This window comes from Bombina bombina, chromosome 6 (assembly GCF_027579735.1).
Source record: "Bombina bombina isolate aBomBom1 chromosome 6, aBomBom1.pri, whole genome shotgun sequence".
In the NCBI taxonomy this organism is placed as follows: Eukaryota; Metazoa; Chordata; class Amphibia; order Anura; family Bombinatoridae; genus Bombina; species Bombina bombina.
This window is the reverse complement of record NC_069504.1, coordinates 307,762,442-307,775,970: the sequence shown is the minus strand read 5'-3', so window position 1 is coordinate 307,775,970 and position 13,529 is coordinate 307,762,442. Positions and strand designations below refer to the sequence as shown.

At 38.7% G+C, this 13,529-nt stretch overlaps 1 protein-coding gene across 1 annotated transcript in view; it reads left to right on the top strand.

Annotated features, from left to right (window-relative positions):
* LRRIQ1 (leucine rich repeats and IQ motif containing 1) overlaps positions 1–13,529 on the top strand; it is a 725,247-nt gene that overhangs the window by 266,580 nt on the left and 445,138 nt on the right. Inside the window, exon 16 of the mRNA XM_053716929.1 lies at positions 3,705–3,906. Within this exon, the coding sequence (XP_053572904.1) occupies positions 3,705–3,906 (202 nt within the window). The remainder of the gene's footprint in view (positions 1–3,704; positions 3,907–13,529) is intronic.

The window sequence follows — 13,529 nt, the reverse complement described above, 5'->3', positions numbered from 1 at the left end:
TAACCCCTAATCTGCCGACCGAACCGCACCGCTACTATAATAAATGTATTAACCCCTAATCCGCCTCACTCCCGCCTCAATAACCCTATAATAAATAGTATTAACCCCTAATCTGCCCTGCCTAACATCGCCGACACCTAACTTCAAACATTAACCCCTAATCTGCCGACCGGAGCTCACCGCTATTCTAATAAATTTTTTAACCCCTAAAGCTAAGTCTAACACTAACACCCCCGTAAGTTAAATATAATTTTTATCTAACGAAATAAATTAACTCTTATTAAATAAATTAATCCTATTTAAAACTAAATACTTACCTGTAAAATAAACCCTAATATAGCTACAATATAAATTATAATCATATTGTAGCTATTTTAGGATTAATATTTATTTTACAGGCAACTTTGTATTTATTTTAACCAGGTACAATAGCTATTAAATAGTTAATAACTATTTAATAGCTACCTAGTTAAAATAATTACAAAATTACCTGTAAAATAAATCCTAACCTAAGTTACAATTAAACCTAACACTACACTATCAATAAATTAATTAAATAAAATACCTACAATTATCTACAATTAAACCTAACACTACACTATCAATAAATTAATTAAATACAATACCTACAAATAACTACAAAAAATAAACTAACTAAAGTACAAAAAATAAAAAGGAACTAAGTTACAAAAAATAAAAAAATATTTACAAACATTAGAAAAATATTACAACAATTTTAAACTAATTACACCTACTCTAAGCCCCCTAATAAAATAACAAAGACCCCCAAAATAAAAAAATGCCCTACCCTATTCGAAATTAAAAAAGTTCAAAGCTCTTTTACCTTACCAGCCCTGAAAAGGGCCATTTGCGGGGCATGCCCCAAAGAATTCAGCTCTTTTGCCTGTAAAAAAAAAACATACAATACCCCCCCCCCCAACATTACAACCCACCACCCACATACCCCAAATCTAACCCAAACCCCCCTTAAATAAACCTAACACTAAGCCCATGAAGATCTTCCTACCTTATCTTCACCATGCCAGGTTCACCGATCGCTCCAGGCTCCGAAATCTTCATCCAAGCCCAAGCGGGGGCTGGCGATCCATAATCCGGCGGAAATCTTCTATCAAGCGGCGGCTGAAGAGGTCCAGAAGAGGCTCCAAAGTCTTCATCCTATCCGGGAAGAAGAGGAGATCCGGACCGGCAACCATCTTGATCCAAGCGGCATCTTCTATCTTCATCCGATGAGGAACGGCTCCATCTTGAAGACCTCCAGCGCGGATCAATCTTCTTCTTCCGACGTCCAACTGAAGAATGAAGGTTCCTTTAAGGGACGTCATCCAAGATGGCGTCCCTCGAATTCCAATTGGCTTATAGGATTCTATCAGCCAATCGGAATTAAGGTAGGAAAACTCTGATTGGCTGATGGAATCAGCCAATCAGAATCAAGTTCAATCCGATTGGCTGATCCAATCAGCCAATCAGATTGAGCTCGCATTCTATTGGCTGATCTGAACAGCCAATAGAATGCAAGCTCAATCTGATTGGCTGATTGGATCAGCCAATCGGATTGAACTTGATTCTGATTGGCTGATTTCCTACCTTAATTCCGATTGGCTGATAGAATCCTATCAGCCAATCGGAATTCGAGGGACGCCATCTTGGATGACGTCCCTTAAAGGAACCTTCATTCTTCAGTTGGACGTCGGAAGAAGAAGATTGATCCGCGCTGGAGGTCTTCAAGATGGAGCCGTTCCTCATCGGATGAAGATAGAAGATGCCGCTTGGATCAAGATGGTTGCCGGTCCGGATCTCCTCTTCTTCCCGGAAAGCATGAAGACTTTGGAGCCTCTTCTGGACCTCTTCAGCCGCCGCTTGATAGAAGATTTCAGCCGGATTATGGATCGCCAGCCCCCGCTTGGGCTTGGATGAAGATTTCGGAGCCTGGAGCGATCGGTGAACCTGGCATGGTGAAGATAAGGTAGGAAGATCTTCATGGGCTTAGTGTTAGGTTTATTTAAGGGGGGTTGGGTTAGATTAGGGGTATGTGGGTGGTGGGTTGTAATGTTGGGGGGGGGTATTGTATGGTTTTTTTTTACAGGCAAAAGAGCTGAATTATTTGGGGCATGCCCCTCAAATGGCCCTTTTCAGGGCTGGTAAGGTAAAAGAGCTTTGAACTTTTTTAATTTTAGAATAGGGTAGGGCATTTTTTTATTTTGGGGGGGCTTTGTTATTTTATTAGGGGGCTTAGAGTAGGTGTAATTAGTTTAAAATTGTTGTAATATTTTTCTAATGTTTGTAAATATTTTTTTATTTTTTGTAACTTAGTTCTTTTTTATTTTTTGTACTTTAGTTACTTTATTTATTTGTAGGTATTGTATTTAATTAATTTATTGATAGTGTAGTGTTAGGTTTAATTGTAGGTAATTGTAGGTATTTTATTTAATTAATTTATTGATAGTGTAGTGTTAGGTTTAATTGTAACTTAGGTTAGGATTTATTTTACAGGTAATTTTGTAATTATTTTAACTAGGTAGCTATTAAATAGTTATTAACTTTTTAATAGCTATTGTACCTGGTTAAAATAAATACAAAGTTGCCTGTAAAATAAATATTAATCCTAAAATAGCTACAATATAATTATAATTTATATTGTAGCTATATTGGGGTTTATTTTACAGGTAAGTATTTAGCTTTAAATAGGAATAATTTATTTAATAAGAGTTAATTTATTTTGTTAGATAAAAATTATATTTAACTTAGGGGGGTGTTAGTGTTGGGGTTAGACTTAGCTTTAGGGGTTAAAAAATTTATTAGAATAGCGGTGAGCTCCGGTCGGCAGATAAGGGGTTAATGTTTGAAGTTAGGTGTCGGCGATGTTAGGGAGGGCAGATTAGGGGTTAATACTATTTATTATAGGGTTATTGAGGCGGGAGTGAGGCGGATTAGGGGTTAATACATTTATTATAGTAGCGGTGCGGTTTGGTCGGCAGATTAGGGGTTAATAAGTGTAGGTAGGTGGCGGCGACGTTGGGGGCGGCAGATTAGGGGTTAATAAATATTATTTGGTGTCTGCGGTATTAGGGGCAGCAGATTAGGGGTACATAGGGATAATGTAGGTGGCGGCGGTGTACGGAGCGGCAGATTAGGGGTTAAAAAAATTTAATAGAGTGGCGGCGGTGTGGGGGGACCTCGGTTTAGGGGTGCATAGGTAGTTTATGGGTGTTAGTGTACTTTAGAGCACAGTAGTTAAGAGCTTTATAAACCGGCGTTAGCCCAGAAAGCTCTTAACTACTGACTTTTTTCTGCGGCTGGAGTTTTGTCGTTAGATTTCTAACGCTCACTTCAGCTAATACCGGCGTTAGAAAGATCCCATTGAAAAGATAGGATACGCAAATGGCGTAGGGGGATCTGCGGTATGGAAAAGTCGCGGCTGTAAAGTGAGCGTTAGACCCTTTCCTGACTGACTCCAAATACCAGAGGGCGGTAAAAACCAGCGTTAGGAGCCTCTAATGCTGGTTTTGACGGCTACCGCCCAACTCTAAATCTAGCCGTTAGTGTTTAATGTCCTTTTAAAGAAGGCCCAGTGCTTGCAGTTTGGAATTGCTGTATGCATTAGTCAGTAAATAATGCTAATATTTTTGCTTATTAATTTGTGTGCTTCAACTTCTTTTTCTGTTTTTCTAATCATGCACAAATAGTACTGCTGCAGTTGTCATTCAGTCACATTGGAGAGGATATATGGTTCGCAGAGATATCCGTTATTATGAAAAACTTCATGAGGCTGCTTCAGTCATACAATCTTTTTGGCGACAGTATTGTGTTAGGAAAGCAACGCAGAAGAAAAACTTACCAAAACCTAGTATTAAGGATATTCGAGATCGTGCTGCTACTGTCATACAGGTAAGTTTGAGTGTGTGACTTTCATTTGGATCTTGATACCACACAGAATAGATTATATTTATTATACTATCTCACATACCATGAAAGAAATTAGTTTACCAGGTAAGCTTACATGTTTTTGTATCTATCACACCATGCCATGGAATATTTTAGTGCATTATTCTATTTTTATATATTCAAAAAGTAATGCCTAATATATTACATGTAAGAGTTCCATTGGTATTAATTGTATAGTTCCATAGATATTTCATTTTATAGTTCTCTTGATCCAATTACTAATGTTCACTGAAAAATAAAACTGCAATTTGGAAAATGTAAATTCACTGGACACATTTGAGAAGGGATATAAGAATTCAATTTTCAAAAGCTACAAGTTTCATGGTTTCCCAGATTCAAAATAGGGAAATAATCTGCATGTTGTTTATAAGAACATTACTTTTAAATTGCTACAAAAATATAATGACAGGGACATGCAGGTCAAAATTAAACTTCCATAAATCAGATAGAACATGCAATTTACAATGACTTCTATTTTCAAATGTATTTCATTATCATTTTGTTGAAACTTAGCTCCATTCAATGTGAGCCTGATCAGAAGCCTGAACTTGTCAGGGACATGAAATCTAACATTTTTCTTTTTTGATTCAGACAGAGCATACGATTTTTAAAAAGTTCCACTTTACTTTTATTATCAAATTTGTTGGTATTCTTTTCTAATAGTATTCTTGCAAAACTCCTGCCATATGGTGCTCTAGATACATGCTTGCTTCTAAACCTACCTGCCAATACCAAGAGAACAAGTAAACACAGTTATACGTTATACTCGTACATTCCTTCATAACTGAAGTGGAACCATAAGATGGCTCACTCTGCTTGGCACATATTTTTGGTTCATGCCTATGCCTCTCAGAGTAATTTTTGGTCAAAATACTTTCTCCTCCTTCTCCCAAATATGTTCTTACTTGGCTATGTGTGAACTCAGTCTTGAGGGGGAGAGGTGTAAGCAGAAGATGGGTTCCTAGCTTCTCAGACTTTTAGAAAATGCCCCTACTTACTCCAGTGGATATAAACCCACCGGGCTGATATAGTTCTATTTCAAGTGTGAAGAAATTGATTTATGGGTAAATGAAAATCTGGTTTCATTATCTCACTGCATGTTGCTTTATCAAATTAAAGATATATGAATGTCATTTTGTATAGTCATAGTATACCTCACCAACTAAGCACAACTGCAAAATATACAGTTGTGCTCATAAGTTTATATACCCTGGCAGAATTTATGATTTCTTTACCGTTTTTCAGAGAATATGAATGATAACACAAAAATATTTCTTTCACTCATGGTTTGTGTTTGGCTGAAGCCATTTATTATCAATCAACTGTGTTTACTCTTTTTAAATCATAATACAACAGAAACTACCCAAATGACCCTGATCAAAAGTTACATACCCTAGTGATTTTAGCCTGATAACATGCACACAAGTTGACACAAAGGGATTTGAATTGGTATTATAAAAATAGAGAAGCGCTCAACCTGGGAATGAACAATAGCATAATAGCTTGTTTTATGGCTAGTTACCACCCAAGAAGCAGCCTCTTTTTGCTCAACATGTGCCTTTCACAGAGTAGAACTTTCCTGAAGCATATCAGTCTGATCCTGACTTCACAGTACAGTCCAGCCCCGAAATACCAGACAATCCCTCTCTGAACAAGAGAAACAGCAAAACTCCAGACGTACTTTTCGACCTATTGTGGGCCTCATCAGTGAGGTGCAGCCATATCCCTCTAGGCACACTAAGCAACGGGTCCACATCTGGATTCCTGCATCATACTTGGGGAGACTTCACTAAGTGTCATAATTTGCATAAATAAAAAGAGAGAAGCGCTCAACCTGGGAACGAACAATAGCATAATAGCTTATTCTATGGCTAGTTACCACCCAAGAAGCAGCCTCTTTCTCTTGTAAGGTGTATCCAGTCCACGGATCATCCATTACTTGTGGGATATTATCCTTCCCAACAGGAAGCTGCAAGAAGATCACCCACAGCAGAGCTGTCTATATAGCTCCTCCCCTTCCTGCCACCTCCAGTCATTCTCTTGCAGCTCTCGACAAGCATGGAAGCAGTTAGAGAGATGTGGTGTAATTTAGTTGTTTTTTCTTCAATTCAAAAGTTTGTTATTTTTAAATGGTACCGGAGTTGTACTATTTTGGTCTCAGGCAGAAAATAGAAGAAGAGTCTGCCTATGGTCTCTAATGATCTTAGCAGGTTGTAACTAAGATCCATTTCTGTTCTCACACATAACTGAAGAGAGAGGTAACTTCAGCTTGGGTAATGGCGTGCAGGGTATCCTGCTATGAGGTATGTGCCTGACAGACCTTTGCATCTTTCATCCAGTGCTGCACTGACGTTTCTGGATTCTGAGTCATGGGGAAAGCAAAAGAATTGTCAAAGGATCTGCGGGAAAAGGTAGTTAAACTGTATAAAACAGGATAGGGATATAAAAAGATATCCAAGGAATTGAGAATGCCAATTGTTCAATCTCTAATCAAGAAGTGGAAAATGAGGGGTTCTGTTGAAACCAAACCACGATCAGGTAGACCAACTAAAATGTCAGCCACAACTGCCAAGAAAATTGTTCGGGGTGCAACCCCCCCCCCCCCCAAATAACTTCAGGTTAAATACAGCACTCTCTGAAAAGATGTGGTGTGGCTGTTTCAAGATGCACAATAAGGAGGCACTTGAAGAAAGATGGGCTGCATGGTAGAGTTGCCAGAAGAAAGCCACTACTATTCAAATGCCACAAAGTATCCCGCTTACAATATGCAAACAGCACAAAGACAAGCCTCAAACCTTCTTGCACAAAGTAATTTGTAGTGATGAGACCAAAATTTGGAGAGGAGTCAACAAGGCCTATGATGAAAGATACACCATTCCTACTGTGAAACACGAAGGTGGATCGCTGATGTTTTGGGGATATGTGCGCTACAAAGGCACAGGAAATTTGGTCAGATTTGATGGCAAGATGAATGCAGTATGTTATCAAAAAATACTGGAGGAAAATTTGCATTCATCAGCCCGCAAGCTGCGCATGGGATGTACTTTGACATCCCAACATGACAATGATCCTAAACACAAGGCCAAGTCGACCTGTCATTGGCTACAGCAGAATAAACTGAAGGTTCTAGAGTGGCCATTTCAGTCTGACCTCAATATCATTGAGCCACTCTGGGGAGATCTCAAACGTGCAGTTCATGCAAGATAGCCCAAGAATTTACAGGAACTGGAGGCTTTTTGCCAGGAAGAATGGGCAGCTTTACCATCTGAGAAGATAAAGAGCCTCTTCCACATATACCACGAACGACTTCAAGCTGTCATTGATGTTAAAGGGGGTATTAAGAACTGGGGTATGTAAACTTTTGCGTAGGGTCATTTGGGTAGTTTCTGTTGTCATTATGATTTAAAAACAGTAAACACATTTGATTGATAATAATTGGCTTCAGTCAAACACTAACTATGAGTGAAAGAAAAAATTTTGTGTTATCATTCATATTCTCTGAAAAACCGGTATGTAAACTTATGAGCACAACAGTATGCCAGCAGTTACAGTTTCATGTGTGAGATGCTATGCATTTTGCAAACTTATCTCCTAAGTACTGTAGTTTTATTTATTGTTATACACGTTGCTACTGGTTCTCATTTAATTTGCCAAATATCATGTATTGGGCTTCTCACTCTACTATTGATGTTGAAGGCAGCAACGCTAATTAATGAAATGCTGGAAAAAGATAAGTGAAGCAACGGTCAATGAATTTCAAACATGATTAGTCCTTTGTAAAAAGCATTTATGAATCTAGGCTAATAACTGCCCTGATAACCTCAACAGCTGTATGGGATCAAGACATGTGCTTTGTAATGTCTTTGGGTCTAGGATGTATGGAATGGATGTGCGTACATTAGATTAGTGCATCAGGTCTACATGTGCTTATTTAAATGTATATAGATATTCCTATGAAATAAAAGATCCATAATGATGGTAATGGAAATGGGTTAGTTTGCTGACTGAAATGAACAAAAAGATTTGTTTTAAATAAACATGAAACTCATTTCTTTCATAAGGTGGTGAAAGTTCACGATCCATTATTCATGGGATGAACTTCCTAGCTACTTGGAGGAGGCAAAGTTTTACAAAACTCTCAAGAGCAATGACTAATTTGCGGTAATTTAAACAGTGAGTCACTTGTAATATGGATTTGAGCGTAAAGAACGCCACAATCTTGCGATCAAAGTTTACACTCTTTGCACCAACGATAGCGCTCCACTCATAATCTGGCCTTTTATGTTACATATATCGGGTCCTTTTTTTGTGAATGTACACACTGATTTCTTTTTTCTTTAATACTATCAGCTAAATAAATTTTCTCTGCAATTTCCAGCCGTGTACTTTTCTCTCGGCGCTCCTGTATTTTATTGCACCTTTCAGCTTTTGAGATTTTTTTTTTTTTTGATTGCCTTCACTGCACGCTTCTTTCTGTCAGTTAGCGCGCTTTCAGGGGTAGCAATGATGTTTTTTTGCGTGCTCCACCTTTTTTGTTGCATAGCAGTTATTCTTTTTCTCTATTCTTAGCCATGTTCTTGACTTGGGATAGTGCTGCCTTCTTTCATACGATATTTAGCAAGCATCTGTTTAACTGTAGGCGCATTAGTGAATGTTTTCCCACCACATGTATATCATACTGGGGTTAAGTTCAGATCGATATTTCTGACATAATTTTGTGGCAGCTCTGATAAGCGTAACTTTATTTACATATTTGACAGAGGTAAGATTATCTTCTCTTTCATGCACTGAGTTATATTTTTTACATTGTGTGTATTTCATATAAACAACCTGTATTTTTTTTCATCTGTTTGTCTTTCCCTAGCTCTCGGGCTTTAAGGTTTAAAAGTCCCTGTGTGTCTATAATGTTATGTCTTCTATAATAATAAATGTGTCATTGTTTTGTCTGTAATTTGCTTTTTTACAGGGAGCATGCTGGAACTATCCCCATCTATTTAAATGTACATCCTTTGGAGGTAGATTCACTATTCACTTATTGAAGTGTATATTTTCCAATTTCATGCCTGTTTGCTACTTCAGTTAAAATAAAAAATATATAGTTGTATTAATGATCTAATTATCCATTCTTTAGATTTTGCTCCTAGTTTTAGATGTTATATGCGTTTTACCGTGTATGTGATATGGAGGTCATGCCTCTTCCAGGTAAGCGCAAAAGAGTCTCCAATAATCAGCTCTTATATGACATTTCAGGTACTTCTGAATCTCAGAGGAAAAGATCTATTAAGCAGTTGCTTTTAGATTCATATTCTAATCCCTAAGAATCGTCCTCTGAGGTTGAAATTCTATATGCTACTGAGTTTTCCTCCTTTATGTTTAAGTTTGAACCTCTTAGATCTAAAACATACTGAGGAGGAATCAGTTAAATAGTTGGATTTGATTTTCAAGCTGTCTCTTAAGAGGGTCTTTCCAGTCCCTGTCGCTGTAACTAAAATAATTCTAAATGAATGGTCCAGGCCTGGGCTTCCTTTCAGTTAAACTTCTGCTTTCAAAAAGTTGTTCCCTTTGCATTCTACCAATATGGAACTTAGGGAAACCGTTCTAAGTGTAGATTATGCAATTTCTACTTTTGCAAGAAAGACTACTATTCCTCTAGAGGATAGTACCTTTTTCAAAGTCACTATTGATTGGAAATTGTAATCTTTCTATAGGAGGGCCTTTATTTAAGCATGATAATTATTTAAACCAGCAATTAGCATTGTTTGATTAGCAGCAGCCTAGTCACTTTGTTTTAACAATTTGTCTGAGCAGCTTTCAGAAACTTCTGTTGAGGAAGATCTGCAATTTGGTCTGAACCATCAAATTGAATGACAAAGGCATGGCTCTGTCAGTCTTGACAAGAAGTGCTTTGTGGCTCGAAGTTTGATCAACAGACATGGGGGCCGATTTATTAAGAGCAAAATGGCCCTGAATGCCCCTGTTTCCCGGAAACAGGAGTTAAGAAGCAGCAGTTTTAAGATTGGGTTGATTGACACCCCCTGCTAGCGGCCAATTTCCTGCAAATCTGCAGGGGACGGCATTGCACAAGCAGTTCACCAAAACTGCTTGTGCAATGTTAAATGCCGACAGCGTATGCTGACAGCATTTAGCGATGTCGGGCGGACATGATCATGTCCGTCCGACTTTTAATAAGTCGGCCCCATGGTATCAAAGTCTAGCCTTTTAACTCTTTCTTTTAAAGGAAAGATTTATTTGGACCTGACCTAGACGCTATAATCTCCTGTTACTGGAGGGTAAAGGTGCTTTTCTCCCTCAAGACAAGGCGTCTAAGGGAAAATGTAAATCTTTAAATCGTTTTTGTTCCTTTCGTCAATTAAGGAACCAACAATTTTACTCTAATCAAAATCAAGACTCTTCCAGATCTTCTGGGGAAACAAATAATTATTCAGGAACGAGTATAACAGTTCAAAAAGTCTTCTTCCACTCACGAATCTCAATGAGGATACAGCCCCCAATCCAGATTCAATTCTGGTAGGGACAGATTATGCCTTTTTCAAGGGGACTGGTCTCAAACTGTTCAGGATCCTTGAGTTCTAAATATGTTTTTTTTGGCATTCAGGATGGGTTTCAGATCAAGGCCTTCCTTTAGGTTTCTTCTGTCCATTATTTTAAAGAACCCTGTGAAAGCGCACGGTAGTAATAGTTCCAGTTCCGATATCAAATCCAGGCCAAGGTTTTTTTATTCAATTCTGTTCACAGTTCCAAAGAAAGAGTGGTCTTTCAATCTAATTCTGGATTTAAGGACTCTAAACAAATTTCTCAGATTCCCTACCTTCAAGATGGAATCAATTAAAACAGTGATTGACATATTTGTTTGAGAAAAAATAATACAGAAAAACCTATTTCTTGTACAAGATACGACGAGTCCATGGATTCATCCTTACTTGTGGGATATTATCCTCCTGCTAACGGGAAGTGGCAAAGAGCACCACAGCAGAGCTGTCTATATAGCTCCTCCCTTGACTCCACCCCCCAGTCATTCTCTTTGCCTATGCTAGTAATAGGAAGGGTAAAGTGAAAGTGGTGATAGAATAATAGTTTTTTAGTCTTTCAATCAAGAAGTTTTTTTATTTTAAATGGTACCGGAGAACTATTTTTCCTCAGGCAGGAGATAGAAGAAGATTACTGCAATGAGGTTGATGATCTTAACAGATGTCACTAAGATCCATGTCGGTTCCCACAAAGTTGCTGAGGAGTACAGAAGACATCTTCAGTGTGGGGAACGTTTTCATGCTACAAGCAGCATTGAGGTATGTGCAGTCATTTATTCTGAAGAGACTATAGTATATCAGAATTGACTGACATGTTTCCCAAATTGGGAAGGGGTAAGCAGTAGACCTATGTGTAACAGGGTGGTACTGAAAACCTATGGAGTTTAACTTTGTTATGATGCAAAGAAAAATCAGGGCTGATTAATAGACACTGGGGCAGCCTAACATTTATTTTTTATATAAAACAGTTCATGGCTGGTAATGTTTGCGATTCTGGGGTTTCACATGGCTATGTTTGTTTGCGTGTTTCACTTTGATATCCCTCATGGCTGTGCTAAAACCGCTTCCCATGCAGTTACTGAGGCAGGCAGGACGTCGTCCATGATGGGCGGAGCCTCTTTTTGGTGCTTCTAGTGCACAGTTAGTTCTTTCTGAAAACAGCAGCCATCAGCTCCGGTTGGGCCCAGATTTGGAAGGACAAGTACCGGAGTGATACCAGATCATTGGTTTACTAATTGAGGGCAGGTAGGCGCCACAGCAGAGCTGTGGCGAGGTGCAGGGGCAGTTTTTAGAAAACTTTTGTCTCCATAACGTTTTGTGCTTACATTAACCTAAAATAGAGGTTTGATTGTCCTGATTACTTGTGGTGCAATATTCGATTGCACTTTAGGACCTATACTGTTAAAACTGAGCAGTTATATAACGTTTTGAGCAATTTTAGAAAAAAGTGTACGTTTTTTATTTCTTAAAGGCGCAGTACCCGTTTTTGATAAATTTGTTTTTTCAAATATAATAAAGGGTTTAACGGCTGGTATTGTTATTATTAGTCTGTTCAACATGTCTGACATAGAAGAGAGTCAGTGTTCTATGTGTTTAGAAGCCATTGTGGAACCCCCTCTTATATTGTATCCTTCTTGTACTGAAAGGGCCTTACACTGTAAAGAACATATTTTAGATAAAGAAAGTTGTCTAAGGATGATTCTCAGTCTGAAGAGAATCAGGATATGCCATCTAATTCTCCCCATGTGTCACAACTATTTAATTATTTTACTATTATTATTTTACTATTATCTCCCCATGTGTCACAACTATTTAATTATTTTACTCTGCAAGATATGGCTGCAGTTATGTCAACTACCCTTACAGAGGTATTATCTAAACTGCCAGTTTTGCAGGGTAAACGCAGTAGGCCAGGTATTAATTTAGATACTGAACCCTCTGATGCCTTATTGGCCATTTCCAATGTACCCTCACAGTGCTCTGAATTAGGGGTCAGGGAATTGCTGTCTGAGGGAGAACTTTTAGAATCAGGAAATGTATTACCTCAGACAGATTCGGATGTCAGATCCTTTAAATTTAAACTTGAACACCTCCGCCTGTTGCTCAGGGAAGTTCTGGCGACTCTCGATGATTGTGACCCTATCACAATTCCCCCAGAAACATTGTGTAAGATGGACAAGTATCTAGAGGTCCCTACTTACATAGATGTTTTTCCGGTTCCTAAGGGAATTTCGGAAATTGTTAAAAGGGAATGGGACAGACCAGGTATACCGTTTTCTCCCCCTCAAAACTTTAAGAAAATGTTCCCTATATCTGTCACCATACGGTTACTCCTGGCAATTGGTCCCTAAGGTGGAGGGAGCTATATCTGCTCTAGCTAAGCATGCAACTATACCTATTGAGGACAGTTGTGCTTTTAAAGACCCTATGGATAAAAAATTTGAGGGCCTTCTAAAGAAGCTATTTGGGGGGGCGGAGCCTGGACGAGCTCAGTGATGGCAGCATAATTGCTGAGCTCCGTGCATAGAGAACATTGAAAGTGTGTTAAACTTTTCATATAGCAACCTAACTGCTAACAATATGCTGCGGGAATACTTCTGAGCTCACTGAGCGCAACTCTACAGGACTCGCATTGCAAAACTACACAGAAAGTGAGAAAGATACCAGACTTGGTGCGCGGCACTGAGAGACACGGATCCGCCATCTTGGAATTTAAAAGTTTGCATGCAGTTAGGGATACAACACCTGCAAGGGCAGCAAGAAGAGTACTGAAGTTTGGGAAACATCATGTGAGAAGTACCGAAGTATCCGGTAAGCTGGATCGAAATTATATGTGGGGGCTAGCCATGATTTGAGGAGAGATAAGGGAACGCTGTACTGCAAGGCCCTAATTTTTTGCGCCCACGTGGGACACAACTAACAGGCGCATCTAACACTCTATAAGACAGATAGCCCCACGGCTTTTGGAAGTCAGTAATGATATCAGGAGGGATAAAGATGGAGGAATGGGCTTGCTAC